This window comes from Panthera onca, chromosome C1 (genome assembly GCF_046562875.1).
Source record: "Panthera onca isolate mPanOnc1 chromosome C1, mPanOnc1 haplotype 2, whole genome shotgun sequence".
NCBI classification, from domain to species: domain Eukaryota; kingdom Metazoa; phylum Chordata; class Mammalia; order Carnivora; family Felidae; genus Panthera; species Panthera onca.
Window position 1 is genome coordinate 35588758 of NC_138346.1, and position 14296 is coordinate 35603053.

Below are 14296 nucleotides of genomic sequence, written 5' to 3' on the forward strand. Positions count from 1 at the left end.
TCAAAAAAATTTCACTCAAAGTCTGAGACCACAGCACTGCAACATGCTTTGTTTCTTCATCTGTAAATGTCATGATCATATATACCTTGTAAGGCTGTTGTGGAGCTAAACGACATCACTGATGTGACATGTTCAGTATCATACACTAAAAGATGCTAACCTCAAATGTGATTAATAAAGTGAGATATAGTCATCTAGAATATACGTCCTCTTTTTGCAATTACTAATATTGGATCCGACAGCCTACACTAACTAATTACAGTAATTCATTTAACAAATATTATGAAGTACCTACAGTCTTTTCAGCACTGTGTTAGATGCCATGACAGATAGAGGGGCTTATGTCATAATTGAGGAAATAAGGTTTATAACATGTGCAGCAAATAGAAAGTATGGAAAGTACTTGAGATCATAGATGAGCAAGCTCAAGATGGTGGTTGTAAAGACAGTTCAGTTCTTAGTGGAGGGAAATTCAGTGGTTCCTTGTGCCTGTGGAGAAGACATATAGTTGACACAGGCATGTCACCTGAGAGATGCTGCATAACCCCTTTGGCTTCCATTTTCTGGCTGTCACATGAGAAGGCTGGACAAACTTCTTTACCAGTAAGTGCTTTTCCCTTTTTGTACACATACTGTGTCAGGCACTGTCCTAAGTGCCTGGCATATATTTCTCATTTTATCTTTACAATAACTATTTGAGATAGATACTATTCTTATTCCCCCTTTTCTGATAAGTAACCTTGGACTCTGAGAAGTTAACAAAATGGTACAAGGTCACACAGCCAATAAACAGGTGGAACCTGGATTTGAACTCAGTTCTGCTTGCCTCCAATGCATGCAAAATGGCTTCCCCATGTTTGGGCAGTTCTAAAACCAGAGCTATGGCATCAATTACTGAAGTTAGGCAAACCCTGCCAACCGTCTTGCCATTTCAGCTAGGCTGAAAGCTCTTTATGTGCAGGTCCCAAAGTTTACTGTTTGCTGCTTAACACAGTTTCTGACAGTACATAACACATACAAAGCACATAGTACATGTTTATTGATTGAATGAATTTGAAAAACAAGGATGCTCTCCTGAGATACTCTAAATCCCACAGGTCTTGGCACCTAATATTATTGTCTCAAGGAGATAGAATGAACATGTGAAATCTGTGGTCTTTCGTTAACCTGTTAGAAAGTGAGGTGCTAGTAACTATGCATTTTGGTACTAGAGAAACATTTGTGTCTGTGCTGGCTGTGAATATTTTTACCAATAGCACATGAAACTTAAAAGAAAAAATAAGCTATACCTGAGAAACAGGGAAAATCCCAAATCATGTGGTAATCAACTTTTACCGAAGAAATCAACAGATTTCATAAGAGTAAAATAATTTCACAATCAAAGGGATTGCATAACTACCTAAATATTCCACAGCTGAACCCTGGATCACATTTAGTTTTATTTAATAAAACTTGCTGCATTTTAGATTCTAACATGTTGCTTAAGATTATTTTTAAAAGACTGTGTAACAAACACACTGATAGCTATTTTCCATAAAAAGTGACTACTGAATTATGACCAAGGGCCAGGCAAGAAAAATACAAAAAGAATGAAGAATCTGTTCTGATCCTTCATTCTGATAAAAAGAAAGGCATTGCAGTCAAAGGGGAAGGAATTTAGCTGAAACCAGGTTGGGGTACAGACTGCCATTCATTCAATTAACAAGATAAAATTTGGGTAAGGATGAAAAACTTTAAATGCCCAGGAGATAACTATAAAACTAAATCCCAGCTGAAAAATACGGTTTTAGCATTCCCATTAACAACTTCAGGCTGAATTCGATAATAAAAAAGGGCTCGGCAACTCCACTTGCGGCTTGGTGTTGAATCTGACTGAGCCATCTTGTCTCAGTTAAAATTTCCAGCCCATGAACCTCAGCCTATTTGAGATAGTCCTGTCCTACTAGCTGTTGAGTTACCTTACAACAGTGGAAAATTCAGAATTAGAAACAAGTATAAAGATAAAACAAATCAAACCGAAGGTATACTGATATTTTGTGTTATATTTAGGAGTTTTGCAATGATCAAGATCATCTGTTTATTGTTTAAACAGTTACATTATTACATTAAACCATCCCCATTTGTGATTTTGATTTAAAACACATAATTGATTTTCTTTTGAGGTGTTAATCTGTCAGGTGTCAGCCGATTTGACTAAGTTTGTAAACAGAAGCGGGAGGGTTTTAAGAAAACTTCATTTAGTATAATTCTAAGTTTGAATTATTAATCTTATAAGAGCTGCTTAAAAGCTTGGAATATGTTGCTCTTAGGTTTATGAATTTGCCTTGTCAGGCATCTGAAATGCTTGAAAAAAATCAGATGGATTAAATTTATAAATGTACTTCAAAATGTTTGAGGGAATTTAAGTAAACTTCAAATGGACTAAATTTTTTTAGGGGAATTTAATTTGTTAAACTTGTGTTAGTTGAACCTAAGAAAGGACAAGTGAAAAGGACTGTATAAGTAACATAGCAACATGTGTGAATTGCTGGGGTGTCTGGGTGGCCCAGTTGGTTGAGCGTCTGACTGGCTCAGGTGATGATCTCATGGTTGGTGGGTTCCAGCCCAGAGTCAGAACCCTGTGACAGCTCAGAGCCTGGACCCCGCTTTGGATTCTGTGTCTCCGTCTCTCTCTCTGCCCCTCCCCCACTTGCCCTCTGTCTCTCTCTCAAAAATAAACACTAAAAAAAAAAAAAAAAGATGTGTGAGTTGTGAAAGCTTAAAAACTTATGTTTTAAAATTTAATTTTAAATTCAATGTCATGTTAAACCTGATTAAAACTATCAGTAGTCCTTTATACGCACAAAATTTTAAATAGCTAACAGCTATTATTTGCCAAGTGCCTTATTCTGCTGTGTGCTCAGTGGTGCTACTCCTCTGACTTTGTTCCACATGAGGTTCCTGAGGTTTCCAGGGGCTAAGTGACTTGCCTAAGGTTACAGAGCTCATTAATCAGTGTGAGTTTTAGGACCCCACTCAGAATCCATATCAGTGTCAGTCGACCTATGGATTGCTTCTGACTGGGAGGCTCCTGACCAAACAACCATGTGTCTACTTACTGGCTTCTTCTTTAACTTTATCCATTTCTGCCATTAATGAAACTTCTTTGTCAATGATGCTGGGGGGGAAGGGGGAGGGAAACAAAAACAAAAGCAAAGAATGCTTAATCAAAGATAAACTTTTAATAAGCACTGGAAGCAGAAGAAAAATTATTTTCATTAAACAAAAGACAAAATTATCATAAATATTTCTATGTTACAATGCCAGCAGCACACTCTGCCTTTTCCAAAAATGAGGCAACACGGAAGGGATGCTCTCAAGTATTTCATAGTGACATCTGCTGATTAAATCATTGTCAGCAAATCTAAAAAAAAAAAAAAAAGCCTTTTCAGACTTTCAGAATTGTGCTGCTTTGAATTTAAATTTGGGAGTATTTTTGCCCTATGAATTCCAAAGTTCCACAACAATGTAATGAGTATTTGAAAAGCTGCCATTCAGGTTATCAAGGGCAGTAGTTCTCAAATGTCTCTGTGCATGGCTCCTCCAGATTCTGGCTGGGAGGCAGGGAGGTGAGCCCATCTCTGATTCAGATGGTCTTGGGACCTACTTTGGGAAATATCATCTGGGTCCACCCATCCATGTATTCAAAGAGTCTATGCCTTATCATTCCCCCAAAGAAGCATTTCAACTTCAAATTACTTACCCTCCCACCCCACTGTATTATTTTTTGGTTAGTTCTTTGAAAAAAGTATTACCTGCATAAAGTAAATAATTATCTGTCTAGAAGTTTGTTTCTCTTCCATCCTGACTCCCAGTTCCCCTCACAACAGCAACACATGTGAGACTTCCTTTATACAGTTGATTCTTGAACAACATGGGTTTGAACTATGGAGGTGCACTTATATGTGGATTTTTTGAGGGGGGGGGGAATACAGTACATTACCATAAATGTGTTTTCCTTATGATTTTCTTAATAACATTTTCTCTTCTCTAGCTTACTTTATTGTAAGAACGCAGTATACGATACATACAACATACAAAATGTGTTAATTGACCCTTTATGTTATTGGTAAGGCCTCTGGTCAATGGTTGGCTGTAAGTTAAATTTTCAGGGAGTCAAAAGTTACATGCAGTCTTTTGATTATGCATGGGGGGAGCACCCCAACCCCACCCCCCCGCATTGTTCAAGAGTCAACAGTATATCCTTCCATAAGGATATATCCTTATGTATATATAAGCATAGATGTGAGATGTTCTTAAATTTTCATTTCCATCATAAATATTTCAATACATATCTCAAAAAGATAAGGACTTTTTGGGACTATAACCATAGTATTACCATAATATCTAAAAATATTAACAATAATTTAACATTATCAGATATACTCAGTGTTCAAATCTCCCTAATTGTCCTATACAGATTTTTTATCAGTTTGACCAGGATCTAAACAAGTTCCAAGCATTGCAATCGGCTGATTGTCTATTAAATCTGTTTTAATCTATAAATTCCCTCCCATCTCTTTTTTTTCTTCTTTGCAACTCATTTGTTGAATATACCAGGTTGTTTGTCCTGCTACACTATCCACAGTCTGAATTTTGCTGACTACATCTCCATGGGTATTTAACCCATTCTTTTAATTTTCCTATGAATTTGTGATGAGATACAGAAATTTGATTAGATTCAGATTTGTTTTTTCTTCTAAAGAATACCTTATGTTATCTGCTTCTACCGGCAGACACATAATGACACAACACAGTTATAAATACTCCTCTTGAAAAAAAAAAACCAAACCTGAATGTATTTGGATTCCTCCATCTCACAAGTTGATAGGAAATACAAAGGACATCTCTATTTTTATATTAGCCATTGATGATCGTTGCCTAGATCAATAGGGTTTTAAAAAGGGGATATTCAAATTCTATCATTCCTTCATTTATTTACTAGAAGACTTTCACAAAGAGAAACTTTCTCTTATCAGCTATTTGGGTTATCATGCCGTTTAAGTAGGTAAGGCAGGGTAAATGCTGGTGTATCAGTTTTCAAAATGATAGTTGGTTCCTTAGCATCCCCCCAAAGTAACCAAGGAGGTTTTTTTTTTTTTGCTTGTTTGTATAGTTTGATTATGAACTCATAATTAACATGCTTTAATACACTGCAGTTATCTCCATAATTATCTGTTTCAACAGATGTACTTTTTTCCCCATCGGGTGTACTTTTAAAATTTAAAGTGATTTGAAAATTTATTTCCTCTTAAGAGTAATATTTTGTAATCTCTGTCAAGGTAAGAAGGGATATATCTATAGGAGTTCTGGGGCTCTTCATCCAGATGATGTAACCTGAACACCTGGAGAGCAAGGACAGTATGCCGAGAAGCTCAGCTCTTTCCAACCAGGAAATCCTCATGGAAAGAACTGACGTGTAGAGTGAATGGCACATTCTCCAGAGCTGGGCTCTAAGCCTAATCCATCAAGTATGGATATCAACTATCCCCATGAAGCATATGGCTTAAGGTCACTGGAGATGATCACTTTGGTGTAGCCAGCACATCAGGATACTTGTACCTTATTAATTGACATTAAATAGGTATGATGTCAATGTGCTTTAAATACAGGGAATACAAAAGAAGGAAGTCTTTATCCTGTCTCTGTCCCAGCTTATTCAGTTCCCTTCCTTGGAGGTCTCCACCATTACCATCACTAGCTTCTTGAATTTCTTTCCAAAGGCCATCTATTCATAAACCAGCATATGTTTATTAATCATATGAAATGCTGAGTTAGGCCAACAGGCTTATGCTCCTGTGATTATAAGGTATATTTAGCTTCTCTGTCAAGTTCACATGTAGCCAATACAGGCCAAGCAATTTGTTGTTTTTGTTTTTAACAACCCTCTCAGAGAGGGCTGTTCTGTATTAGTTTAGGGAAAAGAAGGCTAATGGATGAGCTATTAGGGAGATAAGAGGAGAACCTAGAAATCTGGACTCAGGAGCCCCAATTACAATATGATTAAGCTACTCTGCCTAAGAAAATGTTTTGAATTTCTATCCCCTACAGAAAGAGAGGCAGAAGAGAGAGGTAGAAGAGTCATCAAGAAGGCTGGGAATTGTACAGAGTGAAGGCCCTGGGAGAAATCACCAGTAGTGGGATGGGCAAAAGAACTGCCGGGAGCCAGAAGTCTAAGGTGTGCACTGTGAGGACTGTGATATGAGCCTCGCTGGGGACCGCCCGATCTTCACTGTGCTTGGTGCAGCCGGTCTGAATGTGCGCAAGTGAACACACACATGGTCAGCTGAGGAGGTGGCTGGGTTCCACGTTTGGGTCAATTTGAGGCTGAACAGATGGGAAGGCAGACTGAGGGTGAGAATGTGGAGCCCACCCTCAACCCCGGAACTGGCACAAATCTTACAGAGGGCTTTTGACTTCCACTGGACACGAATAGGAGTCCAGGACCACTTCTTAGGAACTTAGGAGCAGGGACACTCCAGCTGAAGGATGGGCTACAGGTCATGTGAGCCCTGCAGGTAGCTTGTGCTCCATTCTCTTAAGCAATGGAGTGCAGCAGGATTGCACAGGTTTGGGACGGCAGTGCAGGAATGTGCCACAAAGAGCACTAGAAACCACACACACTGCACAAGTATTTGCTGAGTGCCTGCCATGTGCCAGCGAGGGTGTTGAGGCAGGGAATGCTGCTGTGGATGAAGCCCCCTGCCATCCCTGTGGAGCCTACAGTCTTTTGGGGAAAGCTGAGACGAAGGGGAGAGGACCTGCCAAATTTACTGGGGAAAAGCAAAAAGCAGACGGTCAGGGAAGAAAATGACGGCAAGAAGAAATTCCTCCACCCGAAACCAATGTCCTAATTAGAGTCTGTGGGATTTGAGGGCACACAAGGTACACATAACTAAAGGACATACATGCACCCAATACAAGAGTGGGTGTCCTTAGCCTTCCCATAGGTGGGGGAGGAGCACAGCGCAGGGAGTGCCCGGGCAGGGTCCCACGGTCCTCCCACGCATTCAGTCCCGGAACAAGGCTGAGACCCCGGGAACCCTGCAGCCTGTGTGTGCGTGTTGGGAGGAGAGAATGGTGGAGGAACGGGCCTTTGCTAATTTCTTTACTAGCTACAAGATCATGGTAAATTCTTGTTGATTAAATTTGTTAACAGAATTATGTGCCCAGAGGGTTTACGAGATGGACATTTTGGGTATAACACATATCCCCAGGTCTAACGCATAACAAAGCTGGATATTCATACAGTGGTTAGTTTGGGCCTTCTGGGGCCCAACAGGAGGAATGAAGGTTTTCACAATAAATTGTTAATCTGCTTAATGCCCACTTGAGGGTGTGATAAAGCTGTGAGGTTGGCATCAAACCATGCTTCCATTCCTCTGGGTATTTCAACAAAAGATTGTCCTCAAGCGTCTTAGTAATTCAAGCATTGCTACGTATGACTGCTTTCAAACCTCATGTGCAGAAAGGCAAGCCAGGAATCTCTGCTGAGTCAGGACCCTGCTCAGAACCCATGAACTGAATGCAAACCAGGATTAGGTGCCAGACTGAAGCAGCTCCCTCCAAACCTCCCTCAAGAATCTCAGTAAGATACACCTGAGGGTTTCTTTGGCTTTCACTTCCAAGGCAGCAGGATTGCGGAAGGGAAGTAGATACAGAGGGTGAAGAGGATTTCATAGTAAAGGCCAGTCTGTTCCCTAGCAGGCTGTCAGACAGTGAGGAGCCAGCATTACATCAAGCTGAGAACCAGATCGAAGGAAGGGTATGAAAGACTGTGTCTAAAAAATTCCAAATGCCCTCAGGACCTGAGGTCACATCCAGCTTCATGAGCACTTTCATCAGTGCCCTGCATGAGTCCTACTAGATCTTCTTAGAGGTCCTAGGACAGATACATACACTAGGTGCACTTGATGAGAAACACTGCAGGCAGGTAAGGACACAGGGTAGTACCAGATATGCAGGTAATCTGGAGTACCAGATATGGAGGGCAGGAGGGAGGGTCTTGAGAGAAATGACATCAGAGAGTTGAAGAGTCACAGAGAAATCAAAGGCAGTGTCACAGACCACATTCCTACTGAGGAACAGAAAGGGCACATGCTTGCTTTTTAGGTATACCTGTGCAGACAAGATGTCAGCCCTGAGTTGCCTTAAAAGGAGAGCTGATCATAACTGACACATCCTTAGTGCTTACTGTGTGGCAGGCACAACAAGTAGAGCACTAACACTTTACTGGAATGACCTTGATTAAGCTTCATGAAATCCCAAAACGTATGAGCTCTGTTCTCTTCTCACCACAGGGCCTTGGCACATGCCCTTCCCTCTTTTGGAAGACAACCCTCCTCCCCAACCCTGCCTTTCTTCACCTCATTAACTGTGAGTCTTCCTTCAGGTCTCCACTAAAATTATCACTTTTTCAGGGAAGCTCTGGGTTTAAAAAACTTCTACTTTATGGTCTTAGACAACTGTGGGTTCCTTGACAAGAAACTACTCAATAGTAATAATAACCAAATTATGGAAATAGCCCAGATGTCCATCGACTGATGAATGGATTAAGAGGATGTGGTGCATGCGTGCGCGCGCACACACACACACACACACACACACACACACACACACACTGGCATATTACTCAGCCATTAAAAGAATCTTACCATTTGCAGTGATGTGGAGGGAGACAGAGGATTATGCTAAGCAAAATAAGAGAAAGCTAAATACCATATGCTTTCACTCATATGTGGAATTTAAGAAACAAAACAGATGAACACGGGGGAAAGAAAAAAAAAGAGGGAAGCAAACCATAAGAGACTTTTAACTATAGAGAACAAACCGAGAGTTACTGGAGGAAAGGTGGGTGGGGGGATGGGCATTAAGAAGGGCATTTGTTGTGCTGAGCACTGGGTATTGTATGTAAGCGATGAATCACTAAATTCTACTCCTGAAAGTCGTATTACAGTATATGTTAACTAAATAGAATTTAAATAAAAACTTGAAACATAAAAAAAAGAGAAACTGCTCAATAGTGATAAATGGGAAGGAAGACAACATATTCATTTTTTTCCCGTGGGATAGCAATAATGAAACTTTTTAATTGGTATACGGTAGTGCTTGCATATAAATCATGTTTAAGCAAAAAATTATATAATTTTGTCACTGATGGAATCTAATCATTTGAGACATAAGCTTATGAATAAAAGTGCAATGATAATCACCAAACCACACAGGGTTTGGCTCAGAATCAAAACAGGTAGTTGATGATTCTGTATGCAAATTAGGGTGTTAATAAATTATTGAAATTTGTGCTTTCCCCCACTAATCATCTGGTTTTGAACATTTTTGCTTTGGAACTGTAATCCTCTGTACTTGACAGAAATACAGAACTCTTCAGCCTTTCACTGACCACTAAAAGTGCTTTAAACGGTTGGATAAAGTCCTCTGGAGGGCACCAGACTTAAGACACATTGAACATGTTTTACATAAACTGCGCTCACATAAAACCTATGCTGACCTCACATGTTTCAGATGTGCCCTTTATCCTTCCAAAAACACATCTTCTCATTTTATCTAAACTGTCTGGATAGTAAAATTTTATTCTGTTGCCATAAAAAAGCTTTTATTATTAAAGCAATAAGGTGTAAGGAGGAGATTACCATGGCAAAGCCTTTATGGTTTATTATATAGTTAATCACAGAGATAAAGTGTCATTTTATAAAAATGTTTCTCCACTGTCTTGATTCTTTTCTGTAGAGGACTTATAATAACAATAATAAAAAGAATCAGAGAGGCACTTCAGCAAGAAGAGATTTATTATTTTCTGCTCTGTGAAAGGCTCTTCTCTAAATCCAGAGGCTAAGACACCGAGTGACGAAACGGCTTCCTTTGGAAGCTGGGTGCACCACGTTGAGTCCAGTGCTCTTCGTCAATAAAGATGCTGTGATGGGGAGGCAGCCACAGGACTGTCAGTGGCTGATAAGCTGGAGAGCAGAACCTGCTGGTGGGTACGGGGGAACGAAAGCAGGATCTCAAAGGGAATTTCAAGACACCAATCTGCAACAGCAGCCAGACTCCATGTTAAAGAGTTAAAACTAGACCACAGCTCATCGCCATGAGTTTGCCTCAGGGAGGCTGTGGTGAGAGAAACTGCCCAGACCATCTGATCCCTGACCATCTGGCTTCAGGACCTTCTTGTGGATGAAGTGCTTACCTCCTCAGCTGCCAAGCAGAACAAAGCGGGCGGAGCGGAGGGGCAGGATGAGAATCCTGCAGAAGAGCCTCCTGTCTCCCCCCCCCCCCCACCCCCCGCACCCAGTACAGAGAACGGGAATGTGGGAACTGCTGGGGGGAAAGAAGGTGATGTTTCAGCCTTTCTGGCTTGTACCAAAGAGCATAAAGTGGGCAAATGAGTGATAAAGTCAGAAAGCCAGACTTTGTATATAAAGAATTTCTCTCTTTCACTGAAGAGAAAGAGTAATGTAAAATCACCCCCCGCCCCCACTGTGGGCTGTGCCCCTTCCTACTGCATCAGGAGTAGGAACTGTGAATGCCCAGAGGAATGCCAGCTGAGCTCCCGGCTGCCTCGTAGTGCCTGGTGGCTGCCACGTGGGCCTTCAGCTGCGGAGCTAGCGCTGATGGAAGAGGCTGCCTGTCCTTCCCCTCTCCTGGGTCAGAGGACTGTGCCCACCAGGTGCCACCTTTATTAAACATTTAAGGTGCACTACACTGTTACCATGGGTACCATTTCCAGTCCAACTCCACAAGTACTAGCAGGAATTCTTGGACCCAGGGTTTCAGCTCACCCATTTCTCAACTATTGCTGTTGTCAACAGAGCTTCTGTCCTGGCTTGGTAGCCACAAATGCGTGAGACTATGTGTGGCTTCCTAGGGTCAGAGGACTGGCACCTCTACCACTTACAACAGGTGCCTGCAAACAGCACCCGTGACCTTGTATGCTGCCAATTCCCTGTTCCTCCTCTGTTCTGCTTCCTGAAGGGTAGCAGAGTATGCCCCCCCACCCCCAAATATGGCACTCTGATGTACTGATGATTGTGAGCTGCAGGCACTTGAAAAACAGCCGGGGCAGGGAGATGTTGTCTCTGAACTCCCCTCATCTGCTTGAAGGCGGAGCCTCCAAAGGAACTCAGTTGTCATAAATCCCCTCCTGGGGAGTTTTGCCAACCAGGTAAGATTGCTGACTCCTGTCTCAGGAGAGGAGCCTAGAAGTCAACACCACACTCAGACACACTTTGTCACAAATGATCATACCTTCCGTCTATTCTTCTAAGGGCCCACTCATCTTTTCTAAGAATCACTTACTCTCCCCTGAAAGGCCTATATCCCCCTCTCCCCTTTCCCTGTTAACATGGTATTTAGTTCTGAATTCTAAGCCACCGTGGGAGCTCCTTGCTTCCTCCTGGGTATCTCCTCTGTATACATGAGGTGCACATGTTAACAAACTTGTTTGTTTTTCTCTTATTAATCTTTTATTACAGGGGTCTTGGCCGAGAACAAAAAGGGTAGAGGGAAAATTATGTTTCCTGCCCTATATCCTCATCTTGTCCCCTCTCCTGTGCCCTGGAAGCTGGTCACTGGTATCGTCACTCACCCAGTTTCTGTGACTCCTTTTCCTTCTCTTCCCACGTGATCACGTCCTCTAAAGTCTACCCCAGAAATGTCTCCCCCACCCTACTCCTCACCCACTGTGGCCGCTTACACTCCAGGCTCAGTACTAAGTAGCTGGTTATGTTGCATTCTTTAGTTGTACAGGGACCCTGGGGTCTGTCACATTCTACTCGGTACCTTTTTACGTTTAGATTTTACAACAAGTGGCATTCTTTTTGAAGACTGGGATTCTTCTTTTCTGAATGCAGCCATGGTGACAAACTGATCTTTCTAAAGACTTCCCGAATCCCACCCTTTTATTTGGCAAACATAACAAAACCCAACATACATGTCTACAGCATGTAGAGTAAGCTGAGACAGCCCTCTGGAAAGCTGCTTAGTCATTGGGACTATCAGGGAAATAAAGCAGCGCATGGTGCCTCTGAGCATGAATCACACTTAAAATATAAAGCAGTTAAAATCCCTCTGGCTGTCAATGAATGCAGTAACTGCACTCAGTTTGCCAATCAGGCTGAACTCGTTTTAGTTCTGTTTCTTTTATCAGAGGTAATATTATCTGTTAATGTTAATATCTCTTAGTTTTGTATTTTATATTGGGATCCTACAATGATTTAAATCACAGTCAATGAATATTTCATCACACTGTGTGAGGTGCACCTGTGGAATGAGACACGTGCAGATTTTAGCATAAGGAATGACTTCTAATACTTATAAAATCCAGGGTTCCTCAAAAAGCAAATAGCTAATTGAAAAAAAAAAACACAGGGATTCTTTTTCTTCTCGGAATTTTAAAAATGATATCAGAGTTGCAAAATCCTATAAACTGTACAAATTCTGCAATACCCCATGTTCAGCTGAAAAATCTACACTCCTTATATACCTCCATTTAGAATTTTACATATGATTTCATTTAATAATATAATTTATCTTTACTAATTATTTCTTAAAATTTTTTAATGTTTATTTATGAGAGAGAGAGAGAGAGAGAGAGACAGAGGTGAGTGGTGGAGGGGAAGAGAGAGGGAGACAGAGCTGTCAGCACAGAGCCTGACGTGGGGCTTGAACTTACAAACCGTGACATCATGACCTAAGCTGCAGCTGGACACTTAACTGACTGAGCCACCCAGGCGCCCCCTTTTTATTTTTACATTTGTTTATTTTTGAGACACAGAGAGAGACAGAGCACAAGTGGGAGAGGGGCAGAGAAAGAAGGAGACACAGAATCCGAAGCAGGCTCCAGGCTCTGAGCTGTCAGCACAGAACCTGATGCGGGGCTCAAACTCACAAACCGTGAGATCACAACCTGAGCCGAAGTCGGATGCTTAACTGACTGAGCCACCCAGGCACCCCTTTAATATAATTTTTTAATGTTTATTTATTTTTGAGAGAGACATAGAGTGCAGGTGGGGAGGGGCACAGAGAGAGGGAGACACAGAATCTGAAGCAGACCCCAGGCTCTGACCTGTCAGCACAGAGCCCACTGTGTGGCTTGAACTCACGAACCGTGAGATCATGACCTGAGCTGAAGTCGGATGCTTAACTGACTGAGCCATCCAGGCACGCTACCAGGCTCACCTTTGCTAATTATTTCTTAGTTTTGTTTCTTTCCCTGGGGATCACTATTCAGGGAAAGTAACTTAACTGTATTTCAGTTTCTATAGCTGTAAAAATTATCATTTAATCCCACCCCCTTATTAAAAAAAATTATACTAACTCTGGAACAAAAAGCAAACTTTTATCTGTGGATGTTAACTGTCTTATAGCACAAGGGTGCCATTTAAGGAACAGAGTTAACATTCTTCACATTTTAATTTCATTTTACATGCTCATTTAAAAAGCTGGAAAATATAGAAAGCAGGATAAAATAAAACACATTTCAAAATAAAACAAAATGAGGCAAAATATCTCTTCGTTTCATACCCAAAATAGAGTCAACCACTCAGAACACTGTTGCATTTCTTTCCAATCTGGGGGGTTGGGAGGGGAGGCATCTATGCAGAAGCCATCAGTGTTGTTGAACACAACTAAGAGGAACAGAAACTGGAAGAGACTGATGTGGCACAAGGAGTCACAGCAATGCTGGCCCACATCCAGCCCAAGGCCCCAGCCTGGCGGAGATGGCTCCTGGCCTCCCTATGGGCTCTTGCGTGAGAAGGGGACCTGGGCACCTGATGTTCTTCACCGCCCAGCACCTCCAGCCTCACATGCCAGCACCTGCCCTGGTTCTCTGGCTTCCCAAGTGGGGGTAACAAATGAAATGTTAAACTTCATATACTTTACTCTTCATTTTAGAAAGTAGACTTTCCTCATTTCTAGTATACAGATTAAACAGTGGCATACATATGTGACTTACAAATAAGTTTTCTGGTTCGAGAGGGATATGCTCATAGTTCGTTTATTAATGGAATGAGACCCAGGGAATGTGCTCCTCCCAGAGAGTGCACCGGGGTCTCTCATGCTTGTGGTTCCTTGTGTTGTTTCTTCTGCATGGAAGCCTCTCTCCCTTCTCAGTCTGGCAAATTCCTAGCCTTACTTCAAGTGCCAGCTCCAGCATTACCTCTGTGGTGGACCCTTTCCCTGCCAGCCAGAAACCCTACCCCATGCGTGCTTCCCAACAGTTTTCGCCACACTGCATCAC

At 41.7% G+C, this 14296-nt stretch overlaps 1 protein-coding gene across 9 annotated transcripts in view; it reads right to left on the minus strand.

Moving 5' to 3' along the window:
* The window catches only part of SPATS2L (spermatogenesis associated serine rich 2 like), a 165885-nt gene that overhangs the window by 12454 nt on the left and 139135 nt on the right, over window positions 1-14296 (minus strand). For all 9 annotated transcript variants that reach the window (XM_060622872.2, XM_060622875.2, XM_060622871.2 and 6 more), the window contains one exon: window positions 3099-3157. In XM_060622872.2, coding sequence (XP_060478855.1) covers window positions 3099-3157 — 59 coding nt within the window. The remainder of the gene's footprint in view (window positions 1-3098; window positions 3158-14296) is intronic.